The sequence below is a fragment of the Anolis sagrei genome, chromosome 1 (genome assembly GCF_037176765.1).
Source record: "Anolis sagrei isolate rAnoSag1 chromosome 1, rAnoSag1.mat, whole genome shotgun sequence".
Taxonomy (NCBI): Eukaryota; Metazoa; Chordata; class Lepidosauria; order Squamata; family Dactyloidae; genus Anolis; species Anolis sagrei.
The window spans coordinates 111,752,615-111,769,916 of record NC_090021.1 but is presented as its reverse complement, the minus strand read 5'-3'; the positions used below and the strand labels follow the sequence as shown (position 1 = coordinate 111,769,916).

General features: G+C 39.2%; 1 protein-coding gene across 3 annotated transcripts in view; it reads left to right on the top strand.

Annotated features, from left to right (window-relative positions):
• MTO1 (mitochondrial tRNA translation optimization 1) overlaps positions 1–17,302 on the top strand; it is a 26,617-nt gene extending 9,315 nt beyond the window's left edge. For all 3 annotated transcript variants that reach the window (XM_060752911.2, XM_060752909.2, XM_060752910.2), the window contains exons 2-12: positions 617–816; positions 4,302–4,419; positions 4,990–5,279; positions 7,246–7,358; positions 8,230–8,420; positions 9,388–9,518; positions 11,430–11,634; positions 11,847–12,018; positions 14,009–14,127; positions 15,753–15,910; positions 17,036–17,302. In XM_060752911.2, the coding sequence (XP_060608894.2) occupies positions 622–816; positions 4,302–4,419; positions 4,990–5,279; positions 7,246–7,358; positions 8,230–8,420; positions 9,388–9,518; positions 11,430–11,634; positions 11,847–12,018; positions 14,009–14,127; positions 15,753–15,910; positions 17,036–17,197 (1,854 nt within the window). In that variant the 5' untranslated portion in view covers positions 617–621 and the 3' untranslated portion in view covers positions 17,198–17,302. The remainder of the gene's footprint in view (positions 1–616; positions 817–4,301; positions 4,420–4,989; positions 5,280–7,245; positions 7,359–8,229; positions 8,421–9,387; positions 9,519–11,429; positions 11,635–11,846; positions 12,019–14,008; positions 14,128–15,752; positions 15,911–17,035) is intronic.

Here is a 17,302-nt window from a genome sequence, read left to right as displayed (position 1 = left end):
GGGTTCCCTTGTGCTTTTGCTCTGCTGGCTGCTGTTGTTCAGTCTCCATATAAGTCACTAGACCCCACATCAACAGCATTAAAGAGCTTCTTGGCTGTAATGCTGTTGGTCAGTGTTTGTACTATGGGTGAGACTACCAAAAAGACCTAATAGTTACACTTTTAGGCAGGTATTTGTATAACAAAAATCAGTTTTCAAAGAAATCGTTTTCATCCTTCCTGGATGTTCATATGTTAACAGGTGCCCCCACTAAATACTAATCACATCTTTTTAAATTGAAGCAATTTGCATATTGATAAATGCTACCAATTTATAGCTTGCTGCAGTTCTGTATGATTCACCAAAGTGTAGTAGTTCCTCTTCTAGAACTATGCCAGGTTTAACCTCTCCTGGATTTACCTCATTGCCTCTACCCAGCCACTCAATGCTTCAAGGGGAACAAGCAGGATGAGAGAAACTGACTATATTCCTGGAGCCAGCCGCAAAATGATTACATCAGTACTAAGATCCACAGGGTCCTTTGGGCCACTGCCACTGAAATGATTTTGCTTCTGGGTACAGAGACACTTCCAATAGCTTGTTTATCATGTTTTCCTTTACTTTTCATCCTGTCCAGGACAGATGTCATGCAACCCTTCCTTTGGTGGAATTGGGAAAGGACATCTGGTGAGAGAAGTGGATGCCTTGGATGGCCTTTGTGCTAGGATCTGTGACCAGTCTGGAGTGCATTACAAAGTGCTAAACAAGGGCAAGGGCCCAGCGGTCTGGGGTCTCCGGGCTCAGATTGACCGGAAGCTCTACAAAGAGAAGATGCAGGTGAGAATACAGAGAAGCACATAGAGAGGCAGATGACTTTGCCAGATGAGAAGGGCAGTTAGGCAAATGTGTGAGAAAAGAGGAATGTTATCCAATATTAATTCCCAGACAGTGAAATATCACAGGCCTGTTCTTTATACCAGTTATCCTGAAAGACCTTTTCAAAAGTGGTTTTTTAAAAAAATATATAGTGGCAAAGATTTGTGACTAATGTTTGGGGGACATCTGTGTTTCTTTGTTTTAACAGGTTCTTGAAGAACTTGTAAAATTACAATTTCCATGATATCATTGCATTTAGCTATACCTGTTCAAGTGGTGTCAAACTTCATTAATTCTACGGTGTAGCTGCACCCAGAACCATACTCTCACAAATGAAATGTTTCTTGCTATGTTTAATAAGCCTGAACTTTATAGGAGAAGAGTGTAATGGAGAAAAAGATTTCAGGTTCATTGCTACAGAAAATGATGTGATTAAATATAGGCCAGGCCAGAACCAAATCTGATCTGATTTCATTTGTTTATGCCATATATTTATTGAAAAATGCCATGTCTAGCTTGGTGGTAGCGCTGAATTTTTGTGCAGAAAAGAGAGAAGATAACATGAACTGAACAGAATCCTAGCTAAAGAATATTTGAAATTTGTATTAATTTTAGCAAATGCAACAATTTGTTCTGGCAATAGCAAAACTGTTATAAAAGAGATGTAGACAACAGCAATAAAATCATAGCTAACTTATCTTAAGAACCATTTTGATACACACAAAAAAGGTATGGGCAATGCAATATCAGTAGTTTTTCGTTTAGAATACAGTAATAACTGCTTTGAAAACACCCATGGTTTTTTTTTCCTGATTTTGAGGCAGTCCTAACACTGATGTCACCTTGTTTTTATTTTTGTATGTTACCTTATAACAAGAAGTTTGGTAAAGTATCATAAAATCACTTCCAAACTAAAAGTAATTAAGTCTCAGCCCAGCAGCCAACCATTCTCAACCAGGTTCAGCAGGTGTCTTTTTAATAGGTAAGGGCTTATTTGATAAGAGTGTCACACAGTTTAGACTCAGTTTGAACAGATGAATTAAAATGGAGCACTCAATTTTGGTTTCTAAAAGGAATGCTTCTTTTGGTGCACCATTAGATAATAATTTCCTCAAAAAAATGTCCAGGGCTAGCCATTGCTTCTGTTTTGAATCTGTACTGGGTTGAACCCTGAGCCAATGCTGGCCCTACTGTATAGAAACTTTCCATCTTCCAAGAAATACATTATGAAAAACAGTTTGAGAAAGTTAAAAAGAAAAAAAGCCTGACTCATCCATTCAAACAAGCTACTCTTCTGTTTTCTTATTGACCAAATCAGCATTTTTAATGAGAGAATTTTGAAAAAAGGAAATATGTAGTTTCTGTTTTTTGTAAATGTTCGTGAAGAGAAAGAAGTCTGCATCCATCTCAGTTCAAACATCTGTCCTTATATTAACAATGGAGGATTGTATATAGCATTTCGTCTTTCAAAGGTTTATTACTTAATTTATGTTTTTGTTTAATAATGCATCTCTTATTTTTATCAAAATTCAATAAACATCATGTGGGAAAAACAAAGAAAGAAGAAATGCTTAAACAAGTGCATAACAAAAGCCGTTATCACCTACATCCTACTTATTTTCAGGTAGAAACAATCAGACCCTTCATATGTCTTCATTTATCTGTCCATCACTTTTCTATAGGGCAGTGGTTCTCAACCTGTGGATCTCAGATGTTTTGGCTTTCAACTCCCAGAAATCCTAACAGCTGGTAAACTGGCTTGGATTTCTGGGAGTTGTAGGCCAAAACACCTGGGGACCCACAGGTTGAGAACCACTGCATTGGATAATGCCCCAAATGTATCACAACATATCCAGTAAATAGCAGTAAGCTCTCTCTCTCTCACACACACACACACACACATATACGAGCACTTTGGAACAAATATAATACTAATAACTAAATACACAATAAAAATAACAGTACATATTGTTTCATATAAAACAATGTAGACGCCAATGGCTAAGAAAAACACAGGAAGGGGAATAAAACTCCTCAGAGAAATAGACATACATTATCTGAATAGAAAGGCCTTAAAGTTTTAAAGAGTGAATTGTGGGTTGCTGTATGATATTTTAACAGTTTTATGTGTTTTAAGTGCATTTAATTGCTTGTACGTATAATTTTTATTAAATATTTGTATGTTGTGGATTTTAACTTGCCTTGTTTCTGTTGGTGTCGTGAGCTGCTTTACGTTTCAGTTAAGATATAAAAGTTGGACATAAAATAATCACACACACACACATATAAACAGCTGCATTAAATTAAAGTTGCCCTTAGATGATTAATTCACAGACTAAATCAAAGCTTTTTCACAGATAGAACATTTCCTGAACAGAGTTTTGGGGACTGGTCACACTATACCATTATAACACTGTAATACCATTTTAATTGCCACCTGTTCTATGGAATATTGGGATTTGGAGGGAAGATTTCACAGTAAGAGACCTCTAGTGCCTCCCCAGACTACCAGGCCCATCATTCCATGGGATGCAGCTTTAGAAGTCGAAATGGAGCAATAGTGCCAAATGAAAGGCCACTGCTCAGAATATTCCTGTCCACTGAAAATATTACATGTAATTTATATCAATTGCCCTTTTATTTTCAGCCCTGACATCAGTTCACTCCCTTTTCCTAATCCTCAAAATGGCTTTGGGCTAGCATACAGATTGCAGGGGGAGGCAGAATCTAAAGGCAATCCCTACATTGGATAAGAAGCTTCTAATTGATGGAAGGACCTCTTCTCTCTGCAGATCTGGAAGCTAAGCAGGGCTTCCCATTACAGTTCATTTGAGGTTGAATTTGGCATGAATGGTTCTCACTGTTTTTACCATCCTACAGAAACATTTCCCTTCCTCATTTTTATCTTTGAGCCAATTGCAAAGATTCCGAACTGACTCAAGATCACCAAGTTAGCTTCAGGGTCAAGTGAGAATTGGAACCCAGGCCTTCACAGTTCTAGATCCTAATTAATTATGCAGTCTTAATTGGCTTTCAAACCAAAGTCTAAATCTAACTTTAGTATTGATGCTAAAATGTAAATCTGGAGAAGAAAGCTGGGTACAAATAAAAATAATAGATGGATTAAATAATAACAATAAATAAATAAATAATGGATTTATTAATGTTAATAAGTGGCATAAATAAATGAAAAAATGTTAAATCTTAATAGCACATAGAAATTGACATTTCTGAAAAATAGAAATTGATTGTAAGGAATAATCTTAAAAAATAATCAGATAATGGATTTTCACTTTCACATGGTTTGTGCAAAATCAGCTTTCCCTGATTGGAAGGAGTTGTTGTTTCTGAGTGTCTGTTTTTTCCTTCTGTGTTTCCTCATTCTTAAAAGGTCTTGTCTGTGTGTATGTCTGTATTCGTTTTAACAGTTCTCATTTTCCTAGTAGAAAGAAATTCTCCAAATCCCACATCTGACAGTCTGTGAGGCATCTGTGGAAGATCTTCTGCTTAAAGAGCCAGAGTTGGATCACCCAGGGAAATGTTGCGTCAGTGGAGTCATTCTGGGTCAGTACTCAGGGATTTGGTTGCCTCTGGGAGCACTAGTCTCTCTCTAGTCTCCCTCTACTTGTAGGGGGAGGGATTATGGGCACAACTACACTATAGGATTGGTTCAGTTTAACACCACCATAACTGCCACATCTAAATGCTATAGACTCATTGGAGTTGTGGTTTTACAAAGTCTTTAGCTTTCACCGCCAAAGAGTGCTGATGATTCAACAAACTACAATTCTCAGTATTCCACAGCATGGAGCAATGGCAGCTAAAATGGTGCTAAACTGCATGAATTTTACATTTTGAATACTGAATACTGAATTATTTCCGGGAAGTAACTCAGTTCATTTCTAAATCAATTCAGTTGGACCCTGGGGGCTCTCCTAATCACTGCTTCCAAATAATACAATTGTGATATTTGTCCTTAATGAATTAGTGTCCAAATTTGCCCCCATCATTAGAAATGACCCAAGCTTGAAAAGCCTTCAACAATACACAAAACAGAACGTTGCCACTTTCTCTGTAATTGGACCAGCAGATGTGCTAGATTTAGCTCTTGTTTCTTTGGTGTTTTCTCTTCAGAAGATGGAAGGAAAGTGCACGCCAGCAGTGTTGTTCTGACTACAGGGACATTTCTGAGAGGAATGATCCTAATTGGGCTCGAGACCTATCCCGCTGGGCGGATGGGAGACCAGCCCTCCATTGGCCTTGCTCAGACTCTGGAGAGCCTTGGCTTTTCCCTTGGAAGGCTAAAGACCGGGACCCCACCACGACTGGAGAAGGAGTCCATTGATTTCAGTGGCCTGGAGCAACAAACAGCCGACAGCTCTCCTGTGCCCTTCAGCTTCCTTAGTGAAGCTGTCTGGATTAAGGTGGGATAAAGCACTGAGGAATGTATGCAGCTGATGGAGTTATGTGACAGCTTTTTCATGTCTCTCTTTTCCTCTGCATCTCTGTGGACGTTAATTACATCATTCTAACATCTTCATCTTCCACACAAGAGTATTTTTCCATATTGAAACATATTTGAAAACATTATCCTTATGTGCTGAACTTCTAGAATAATGTAATTAACATCCACAGAGACACAGTGGGAAAGAGAAAGATGAAAAGGCACTCACATAAACTACATCAGCATATTAAGAGGAGATCTGTTTCCAAATCAAAAATTTCCAAGTACTCTTGTGCGGAAGATGGGGGTGCACAGTTGAGAATCACTTTGTCACTTTGTTGCTGAGTATTATAAGAGCTGTCTAGAAATACCTTCCTAGAGCTATATTGACTGTTTTCGCCCAATTGTGCCCCACAGGCTTTAAATAATAGTATCAAATCCTGTGGCGCCTTGAAACAACTGTTGTCACTCCCAGTTCACTTGATCAATCTGATAGCCAACCCATCTAGCATAGCCTTTGACCATAAGTGGCAAAGATTTTAGTATCTGTATCTGGAGAGTATTAGGTTAGAAGAGCTGGCAAGCAAAGACCTTTTTTATTTAAACAAGCCCTTCAGCTTTTAACTGGTTAGTTTTTCTAAAAAAATAAAAAATGAAGTGTGCCATTTTTTTGCTATATTTGGACTATGTTCCTGACTCTTTGAGTTGAATTTTTAATTGGATTGTTTGTTTGTTCAGTAATAATAAACTTGTATATTATCTACTGTTTTAGTTATGGGAGCCAGCAGAGTGTAGTGGTTTGAACTCTGGACTATGACTGTAGGGACCAGGCTTTGAATTCTCACTTGGGCATATAAATTAACTTGTATATTATATAATGGCCTTGCGCTAGTCACACTCAGCCACCTTCAGAGGGAACACCCTCTGAACAAGAAAATCCTGTGATATGGAAAACATGTTAAATATGAACCAACAGTGTGATGCGGCAGCTAAAAAAACCAATGGGATTTTGGTCTGCATCAATAAGTGTCTGGTGTCTAGATCCAGGGAAGTCATGCAACCTCTATTCTGCCTTGGTCAGACCACACCTGGAATACTGTGTCCAATTCTGGACACCGCAATCTAAGGGAGACATCAACAAGCTGGAATGTGTCCAGAGGAGGGAGACTAAAATGGTCAAGGGTTTGGAGAACAAGTCCTATGAGGAGCGGCTTAAAGAGCTGCATGTTTAGCCTGTAGAAGAGAAGGCTGAGATTATAAATGATTATGGCCATGTATAAATATGCGAGGGAGATCATAGGAAGGAGGGAGCAGGCTTGTTTTCTGCTGCGCAGGAGACTAGGATGCAGAACAATGGCTTCAAACTACAGGAAAGGAGATTCCACCAGAACTTCCTGACTGTGAGAGCTATTCAGCAGTTGACCTCTCTGCCCCGGAGTGTGGTGGAGACTCCTTCTTTAGAGGCTTTTAAGCAGAGGCTGGATGGCCATCTGTCGGGGGTGCTTTGAATGCAATTTTTCTGCTTCTTGGCAGGGGGTTGGACTGGATGGCCAACAAGGTCTCTTCCAACTCTGTGAGTCTATGTTCACCTTTGGCTTGCCATGAGTCCGAAACCACATGAAGTTCCCCAACAATACTTGTTATAGCTTTGTATTTTTTAACCTACACAATACCTTATTTCAGGTTGCATATTGGGATATTAATTGATTGACGAATGTATTACTTATTCATTAAGTAATACAATAATAAGTAATACTGTTGGAAATTACCATATTATAGTTTGCTGTGGGAGTGAAATATGCATTTATAACATACCTGCTTAATCTGGATGTGAATGCAGATTAAGCGAGGACTTAGGCAAAAAGTGACCCTCAATGATAACTTAAGAAGAACTTTATGCACAAAAGCTCATACACCAAACCCAGATAGTTCTTATTTTGTTTCAGCCAGAAGATCAACTGTCTTGTTATATGACTTACACCAACCCCAAAGTGGATCAGATCATCCATGATAATCTTCACCTGAACAGCCATGTCAGAGAGACAACAAAAGGACCCCGGTAAGCTTCTTTTACATTTGTCATATGTGAAGTGCTGGCAAAATACGTGACTCTTAATAGAGTAACCTAAAAAAGATAAGTTGGAGCTCCAAGAGGCTTACAAATATTGATACAATAAGGGAAGAAAGGGGATGTAAAGATAGCAGAAATGCCACTGTGGCAAATTCCAGGGTGTTTCAAATCAATGCATCCAGTTTGAAATCACTATATCTCTGCAACCATGAACCACTCATGAATGAACCTCTTACCACTTGAAATGGTAGGGCATAGAGTTTCGAATGATTCCTACTAGATGCCTCTCCCAAGCACAAACAGCCTCTGGCCTCAGTCATTTGCAAGATGGTGATCCCACACCAGAAAGGCCTAATGAGTTAATCTCAATTTGCAGAGAAACATTTACATTTGTTTCTGGCTCAAAATGGTTTAGTTAAACTTGATAACCCATTTTTGTGCAATTGCACATCTTGCCATCATGAAATATACTACTTTTAAATTGTGTCCTTCATTTTGAATTACCCTGTATATTCCAAAAAGCATCTGAAAACACAGTTACATGCTACTAGAGGAAATCAATCTTTCAATAAGATATGTGTATTGGTTGTTCTGTAGAATTGGACTTCTGACACATTGCTGCTAAGAAGTTTCCTTTTGGATGTTATGTCCCTTGACTCCTGAAGACCTTCTGTAAAGCTTTTGCCATGGCTAAGGAGCTGGTATCAGGGAGCAGTAGTAAGTCTTGGCTCTGCTCCATTTTCAGCCCCAGGCCTCTGCCAGCATTCAGTCTCTGCCATTTTTTTGGAAGATCATAAAACTACTTTTAGACTTTTCACCTTTTCAGCATCCTGACTTGGCCAGTTATTCCTTTGCCTAGGTACTGTCCCTCACTTGAGTCCAAAGTTTTGCGTTTCCCAAATCGTGTTCATCAGGTTTGGCTCGAGCCTGAAGGTCTGGATTCCCATGTCATCTACCCTCAAGGATTGTCCATGACGTTGCCCTCTGAGATCCAGGAGCAGCTCATCACCCACATTAAGGGCTTGGAAAATGCTAAAATCATACAGCCAGGTTAGTGGCATGAAGAAAGTGAACATTATCTGGTCATGGAGCCATATAATCACATTATCTTTATTTACTAGCTCTAAATGCATTACTTATTCTTTGCAAGCCTTGAAGAACAGATGCTTCTACACCCAACACATACAATCTGAATTAGATGAAGGGTGGTATATAAATGTGGGACTTGTTTCCAAATGGTACCAAATCCATCTGAACAAATTGTATAGATATAAAAAACATGCTGATGATATACATTCTTCAGCTATAAAATGCAAATTTCCAAGCCTTGTACTGAAGTGATTTGATACACTTTGATAGTTTTGAACAGTACATAATATTTCAACAATGTGCTGTTGCCTATAATTCATTATTTAATAAGTTTTTTTTATTTTGTATCTTTTTGAAACAAACTCCACAAATGTTCTCAGTAAATGAACATAATGTGATGTATCAGTGTTACTCTTTAATATGTTGCTCTTAGGGGTAATGAGGCGGCACTGTTGATTTTAAAAATACCGTAATAACTAATAAAAGGTAAAGGTTTCCCCTTGACTTTAACTCTAGTCATGTCAAACTCTGAGTGGTAGTGCTCATCTGCATTTCTAAGCTGAAGAGCTGGTGTTGTTCGCAGACGCCTCCAAGGTCATGTGGTCGGCATGACTGCATGGAGCGCCATTACCTCCCCGCTGTACCTATTGATCTACTAACATTTGCATATTTTTGAACTGCTAGGTTGGCAGAAGCTGGGCCTAACAGCGGGAGCTCACCCCGCTCCCCAGATTCGTACCACTGAGCTTTCAGTCAGCAAGTTCAGCAGCTCAGCGGTTTAACCCACTGTGACACCAGGGGCTCCTCATAAAAACTAATCGCATTTCTGAATATTTTGGGGTGTGTAACTTTGTAGACATATGAGTGTTTTGATTTATCAAGCAAAGCTTTCCCTCAATGACAATTTTATCAATTTTCCTTGGTCTAGGCTATGGAGTCCAGTATGATTACCTGGATCCGCGTCAGCTGAGTGCCTCCCTGGAGTCCCGTCTCATTCAACGCCTCTTCTTTGCAGGGCAGATAAATGGCACCACTGGCTATGAAGAAGCTGCAGCTCAGGTGAATAAACAAGGGGATGTTTATAGCAAAAAGTGGATAACAATTGTTAAAAGAATTTGGTGCTACAAAAATTTAATCACTAACCAGCAGGGATGGAGACATCAGGAAGTAATAGAAGGTGGACAGAGAGAGAGAAGTGAAAGGAATGGCAGATGAGATACATGTTTTTATAACTGTCCTTCATTTTTTATCTGTTTTAAACATATCAGAGAAAGAGCAAGGCTTTTCAGTATGAATCCCCAGCAGATCTGAAATTTTCTGTTCAGGAGCCATGGCAAAGTTTCACAGATCCAGTTTTCAGGATGTCTTAGTGCCATCAGGCCTCCAAATCAATATTATTCTGAGAATAGGTCCAATAAAGACGATCCTGAACAGGCCACTTCAAGGAAGCAAGCAGAGGTTTCAGGAAAAGGACCACAGTAGGAAACTTGGCCAAGATCTTCAAGGAAATAATAATATAATAATACTTTATTTGTACCCCACCCTATCTCCCCTAGGAGATGCTATGATGAGTCTGTGTGTAATTTTAATGGATTTAATTCATATTTATATGTTATTGATTTAGTTATGTTATGTATTGCTTTTATATGTATGTTCGGCATTGAATTTTTGCCACTTTACCATGTTGTACACCGCTCTGAGTCCCCACAGGGATGAGAAGAGCGCCATAGAAATACAATAAATAATAGGGGGCTCAGGGTGGTTTCCAATAAAAGATGCAAACATTCAATGCCAATAATGTGCAAACAACAAATAAACTAAAAAAAACAAACCCCTAAATAATCACAATATAAAAATAATAGCTAATTCCAAAGGGACATGAAATTATCAAAATTAATGACTTATATAAACAAATTGTATTACATCACAAACATTTACCACATAATTAATTAACAGTTAAAAGCATTAAAATATGGAAAAAGGAGTGTCGCACAAAAAGAGGGTGAAGATGAGCATTGAGTTCAAGGGATCACAACCAGTTATGTGCCTTCAAATTGTCTGTCAATTTATGGCAACCCTATGAATTTTATAGCATTTTGTTAGGCAAGGAATGCTTAGTGGTGGTTTTGCCTATTCCTTTCTCTGGAATATAGCTTATAATGTCTAATACTCATTGGCTATCTCTCATTCAAGTACTAAGTTAGATTGACCCTGCTTAATTTCCAAGATCAGTTATAGTAAAAACAATTCAAATGGCACTTTAATGAAATATTTTGGGTGCACAAAGTGGAAGGTGATTGCATGCAGTTTTCTAAAAAGGTATTAATTTGAATGTCATGCTAGGATGGTTTTGCATGGTGTGAGTTGATGCTTCCTTACAGCAGCATTTAATAGTGCCAGGTTACAAACAAAATAGGTTCTGTAAGTTTATTCTTAAGCTGAATTTGTATATAAGCTTGAATAGGAACATTTGTTAAGTGTAAATTCAGCCACACACACACGTGCGTGTGTGTATATATATGAGAGCTTTGGATAACATAGGGAAGGGTTAATACCACTGTAGTGTTTGTTTTGCTGTCTGTGTTCAGAAAATTTCACCTCACTTTCGATCTCTGTGATAATTGGATTTTGAAAAAATGGCTTGTTTTAGAGGATTGGTGATAAAGCTTCAGTGAGACACCTTTTCTCCATGATAACTCTTCCAGGAGTGAATTATCCTTCCAAGGGGTAGATATTTTTCCATTCCTGTTGTTGCATCCCTGTAAGTAAGTAGGATCATATGTAAATTGGATGTTTGTAACTTGGGGGCTGCTTGTATTATGTTATGTGTTTTGAAACTCCATGCTACTTTCCTTCCTGACACTAATGGACCCAGAGCTACTGCATAACTTGAACAAGTCAAGATCTCGGGGCTTGCATGCATAGGCTGACTCCCTTGTACCTCCTGTCACTTTTTGCTCTCTGGTGCAGGGTATTATTGCTGGCATCAATGCTGGCCTACGGGTCAAAGGAAAGCCTCCCTTTGTAGTTAGCCGTACCGAGGGTTACATTGGAGTTTTGATCGACGACCTCACCACACTTGGTACCAATGAGCCATATCGGATGTTCACAAGCCGCGTGGAGTTCCGGATGTCCCTGCGCCCAGATAATGCAGACAGCAGGCTCACATTCCGAGGCAAGTCTGTTGTACTAACTACCATTCGCCTTCACAGAACTCTTGCCTTCCTTCTCCTCTCAGAGCTTGGAACTGTTGGTTTTTCAGGCTTCAGTTTCTACATGGGTTGAGAGGAATTCTGGGGAGTACGGTTCAAGATGACATTGCTGCTCCGCAGTTTTTCACGTTTCTTTTCCTCTTCCTTCTTTTTTTGTGTGCATGTTTCTTTTCAGGTTATAATGAAGCTGGCTGTGTGTCCCAACACCGATATGAGCAAGCAGCTCAGATGAAAGCAATGATAGAAGAAGGAATTGAAGCCTTGAAATCGATTCAGTTCAGCAGCACAAAATGGACTCAGCTTGTTCCAGAGGCCGCCATAAGTACCCAGCGTTGTTCACCGAGCAGGTATAGATACTTCTTTGTTAGAGGAAGCAACCTTCTCAAGCCTCCTCTATATGGTTTTTGTCTGTTTTATAATGCGTCGTTTAATAACCTGAAGTATATGTCTGCAGTTTTCAGTTTCCTTATCTCTATATACCTAAACCAGAGGGAGGAGCTGCAGGTCACATGACTGACTCAATGACAGTTTAGAATGTTCAGGTTTAAACAGGATGACAGTTAAGGAATGTCAGTTGAGTAAGGACTGTTAGAGGAATGTGTTGATCCTTGAATGAGCTTGGGTATAGAAGTCTGTCAAAGTACAGAAGCTAATGTTAGGAAGTTTAGAAACTATTGAGACTTGGGTTTTATTTGAAAGTAAACTCTTATTAAAGAGAGCTGTATAAAGCAACACAGTTTATGAAGAAACTGCTAAAGTCAATAAGCTCAAAACACAAATTCTCTGAAACGTTAATGAAGTTTTAACCCTTGACAAGAAATGTGCTTGTACCTTTAAATAAATGAAGTTATCAGTAAACTTTAAAAGAAGTCTGCTTGCATCATTGTCTGCTGAAAGCATAAAACAGAAACAATTTATTTACATGCCCAGCAATCATCAATCTATATAAATAAAAATGTAATATTCGTTTGTGGTATTAACATAACTCAAAAACCACTGGATGAATTGACACCAAATTTGGACACAATACACCTATCAGGCCAACAAGTGACCATTACTCAATAAAACACTGAAAAACACAGCAGAAAAGACTTAAAAAGCCAAAAAACAAAAAATATATTACAACGCATGTGCAAATCCACATATATATACACACAAACACACATTTATACACATATACACAAATATATACACACACAAAACACATATACACAGACTGGGCCACAGCGTGGCAGGGGACGGCTAGTTACCAAATAACCTCTGTTACCCTGATTAGGATGTGATCCTAACAGGTCATGATTCATTATCCCCAGGACTCTTCTCTTTCTGGAGCAGATGTAGGTTTACCTTTTTCTGAAATGTTAGGAGGCAGGAGGGCCGATCTGTAACATTACAGATTCTTCCCCCAATGTAACCAACAAGTTCAGATTCAAAATTGAAGCCTTTGGAATATTCTTAGATTTGTTGCAACGTGACCGCATCTCCGTATATGAACCCACACGATCCCTCCGTTCATCTGGAGAGGCCCTGCTCACGATCTCACCTGCGTCACAAGCGCGTTTGGTGGGGACGAGGGACAGGGCCTTCTCTGTGGTAGCCCCCCGACTCTGGAACTCTCTCCCCAAGGACATCAGACAAGCCCCAACATTGGCAGTCTTTAGGAAGAGCTTGAAGACCTGGCTGTTCCAGTGTGCCTTTCCAGAATAGGAAACTCCCAGCATCGTGTCCCAAACGCACTTTACCAGAGATTTAAGATTGCCTGCACATCGCACCTACCCTAAAATCCTTACATTTCACCTGTCATGTCCAGCACTTTTAATTTATTCATTACATTTGGCCCAGCCCTAGTTTTAAATGTGTCATGATGTATTGTTTTGATGTTTTACTGTTATTGCTTTAATGTTTATTGGTTTGCTTTATGAGTTTTATTGTTGTATTTGTTATGCTGTTGTTTTATTGAGGGCCTTGGCCTTTGTAAGCCGCACCGAGTCCTTCAGGAGATGTTAGCAGGGTACAAATAAAGATAATAATAATAATAATAATAATAATAATAATAATAATAACTCTTTCATAGTAGTTGCCTCATTCAAGAAATAGCTTCAAAGTTCTGCCTTTGTTGACTTCTTTAGCTAAGACAGCCATATAGTTTTGCAATATGAAGATGCATAAGATGTACAGCATGAACCCATTCATGTACAAAGACTTTAGTTTGGCTGAGATCCAGAAATTCTGTGGGAATGGGGATTAACTCGCTTATATTTAGTGTCACTTTTCATCCCACCTTTCTGTGACCAGCACACAGATTCTAATCAGGATGTCTTGCTTTTTGTTGCTCAGTGCTCTAGACCTTCTTCAATACCAAGGGGTCAACATGGAGGTCTTGGCAAGAGTTGTCCCAGACACCTTTAAGAAGTTTGCAGAATGGAGACAACTGGCAGATAGGCTGAAAATTGAAGGTATGGATGACTAGCAAACTCTCAACAGTGTATTTTAAGAAGTTTGTAGGTCAGCAAACTTATGACAAAGGTGAAAGAAGAAAGTGCGAAAGCTTGATTGCAGTTAAACATAAATAAACCCCAAGATTATAGCAACCAGACTGGCAAATAGAGGGAGAAAACATGGAGGCAGTGACAGGCTTGTATTTCTAGACACAAACATTTCTGCAGATGCAGACTGCAGCCAGAAAATCAGCAGCTTCTTCTTGGGAGGAGAATAATGACCAGTCTCGATAAAATAGAGAAGAGTAGAAACATTGCACTCAAAATGAAGATCCACATAGTTAAAGTAATGGTATTCCCCATAGTAACCTTTGGGTGCAAGAGCTAGACCATAAGGAAGACTGAGTGAAGGAAAATAGACACTTTTGAACTGTGGTGTTGGAAGAAAATTCTAAGAGTGCAAGATGACCGCAAGAAGATCCAGCCAATCTTTATTCCAGAAAATAATGCCTGACTGCTCACTGGAAGGAAGGATATTAGTGGCAAAGATGAAGTACTTTAGCCACAAAATGAGAAGACAAGAAGGCCTGGAGAAGATAATGATGCTGGGGAAAATGGAAGGAAAAAGGAAGAGGGGTCGACCAAGGGCAAAATGAATTGATGGTATCCTTGAAGTGACTGGCTTGACTCTGAAGGAGCTGGGGGTGGTGATGGCCGACAGGGAGCTCTGGCGTGGGCTGGTCCAAGAGGTCACAAAGAGTCGGAAGCGACTGAACAAATAAACAACAAAAATGTCAGCAGTGAGAAGGGAGAAATTCAGTTTCAGAAAAGAGGCCATGTTCTAGTGGCAAGCAGAACCAAAGACAAAATGGCAGAACCAAAAATACCAGCCTCTTTGAGCATAAGCCCATAATGCTGGCAACTACACCTTAGGGGAGTATTTCACTGTTTTAGAATAGAAGTGTGTATAGTGTTCTTTTATTTATTTTAATTTTATTTCCCGTCCCATTGAAGCACACTGGAAGTGACTTCACTTCACATCCAGATGGCATTATGTCTCATTTTCAAGTATTTGGAAGGCTAATACATGGACAGTCTGGAGGGGTTTTTTGGCTAGTTTTTCATTTTTTTTCCTTTCTTTATTATTAAAAAGCTTTTGTTTTTCAAAAATAAAGCTTTTTTTTAATAAAAGGAGCTTTGAGCTTCAGGAGGCTTTAGGGGCCGTCATATAATTCAGATGCTACTTCACTGGCCATGGAGTGGAAGGGAGGCAGCCAGCAAGACCCATGTCTTATGTAAAATTTGTTTAATACTTACCTTATGTACATTGTAAGCATGAGGGCAAATAAACATTTTATAAACCACTCTTGAGTGCCTTTGTGGAACAAGGTAAAAATTCCCTAAACAATAACAACAATAGCAGCCTGCCACACCTTTGTTACAGGAAAGGGTGTGTGACCCTCTGGGAAAAAAACCAGATAGCCAGATACAAACCCAGAGCCTCAGGTTCCCTATTCGTGCCGTGGGTCTTTTTTATTTGAGAAATAACTCAAAACAGGAATTCCCTTATATTTGGGATTTCCCTTAAAATCTTTCTCTTTTCTTATTTTCCTGGTTTATCTTGCTGTTTTTCTGTTTCCAAGCTCTGTATGAATGGCACGTTTCCAATCAGAGGTTAGAAATAGAAGAAGTGCGACGAGATGAAGCTCTCAAACTGCCAGAGGATCTGGATTATTTTGCCATTAATGCATCGCTATCCCAGGAAGTACGAGAGAAATTGGATTCACATCGTCCACAGACGGTAATGCACTGACTTTCAATAGAGCAGAATGCTTAATGGAGGCTGTGTTTGTGTTTTTTGGTGTGGTCTAAGAGCATTTTGCAATTGCCAAACAAACTGGGGTAGGAATTGACAAACATTGTAATATTTAGAGGAGAGAGGCAACTGCTTCTCTGGGTTGCTCTGAGTTTGCCTAGTTTCCAACTGATCTTTCAACTTCTGAGGATGCTTGCCATAGATGTGGGCGAAACGTCGGGTTTCTCAACCTTGTTGCAAGGGGTTCCACAAGAGATTGTGATTGAGAGAAAATACCTTGAGAAAGGCTCACTTAAGCAATTATCTTGGTTAAGAGAAGTTTGTGGTTAGAGCCTCAGGGCCCTTCCACACAGCCATATAACTCAGAATATCAAGGCACATCCCACAATATCTGCTTAGAACTGGGTTATCTGAGTTCACACTGCCATATATGCCAATTCAAAGCAGATATTGTAGGTTATCTACCTTAATATTCTGGATTATATGGCTGTGTGGAAAGGCCAGGAAACTGAGCCACAACTCAAGATAGTCTTGATTCTTGTGAACTGGCTGAGTAGTTTTCAGCGAGCCACTCTCTGTTGAGCCCCACCTGGAATATAGAGACAGACATACTCCATGACCTTGTAAGGAAGGAAGGAATAGAGCACCTAGACAAATACTGAGAGATCAGCAATAATGGACCATGTATTAAACATGTTCAAACATGATCTGACACACCTGAATATAATTTACTGCTCCCATTTAAATACAGGGTGGCAGTTGGGATCCAAAAGGGAAAAAAGAAGTTATGTGGGGAATAATACTACTGATGACAATAGTATTAAAGGTGTCGGCATGTGCATTTGACCTTTTCTTTTTATGGTGGTTTGGAAGCCAAATGAACACATCCATATTTGGTTCTTTTGGAAATGCAAGGATTAATGTAACTTTCAGGTAGGATTGCTGGGGTATGGTGATTCTTTGTTTATAGCTTTTAACCTATACTCCATCTTTGTTCATGCAAGAATGACTGGAAACCTTTATCACTTGTACTTAACTCCATGTCTGAGGAGAGTGGTGAAAGTCATGAAAATGAGACTGATTTCTCACCTTCATATTTACTTTTCCTAGATTGGGGCTGTGAGCCGCATCCCCGGAATCACTCCAGCTGCTGTGCTTAACCTACTAAGATTTGTGAAAACCAATTGCAAAAGAACTGCCAGACCTTTTTCAGATGCACAGCCACTGGGACAAAGAAAGCTCCAGGCTGCTGATGGGAACAGGGCTTTTTGACAAAAAGCCATTTAACACATTTTTTTTGTGTTTTTGGAACCTGTGGTTTCCACACAGTATATGTATTTATGTGTGTAATTGCTATCTAATAAATCTAGAAACAAA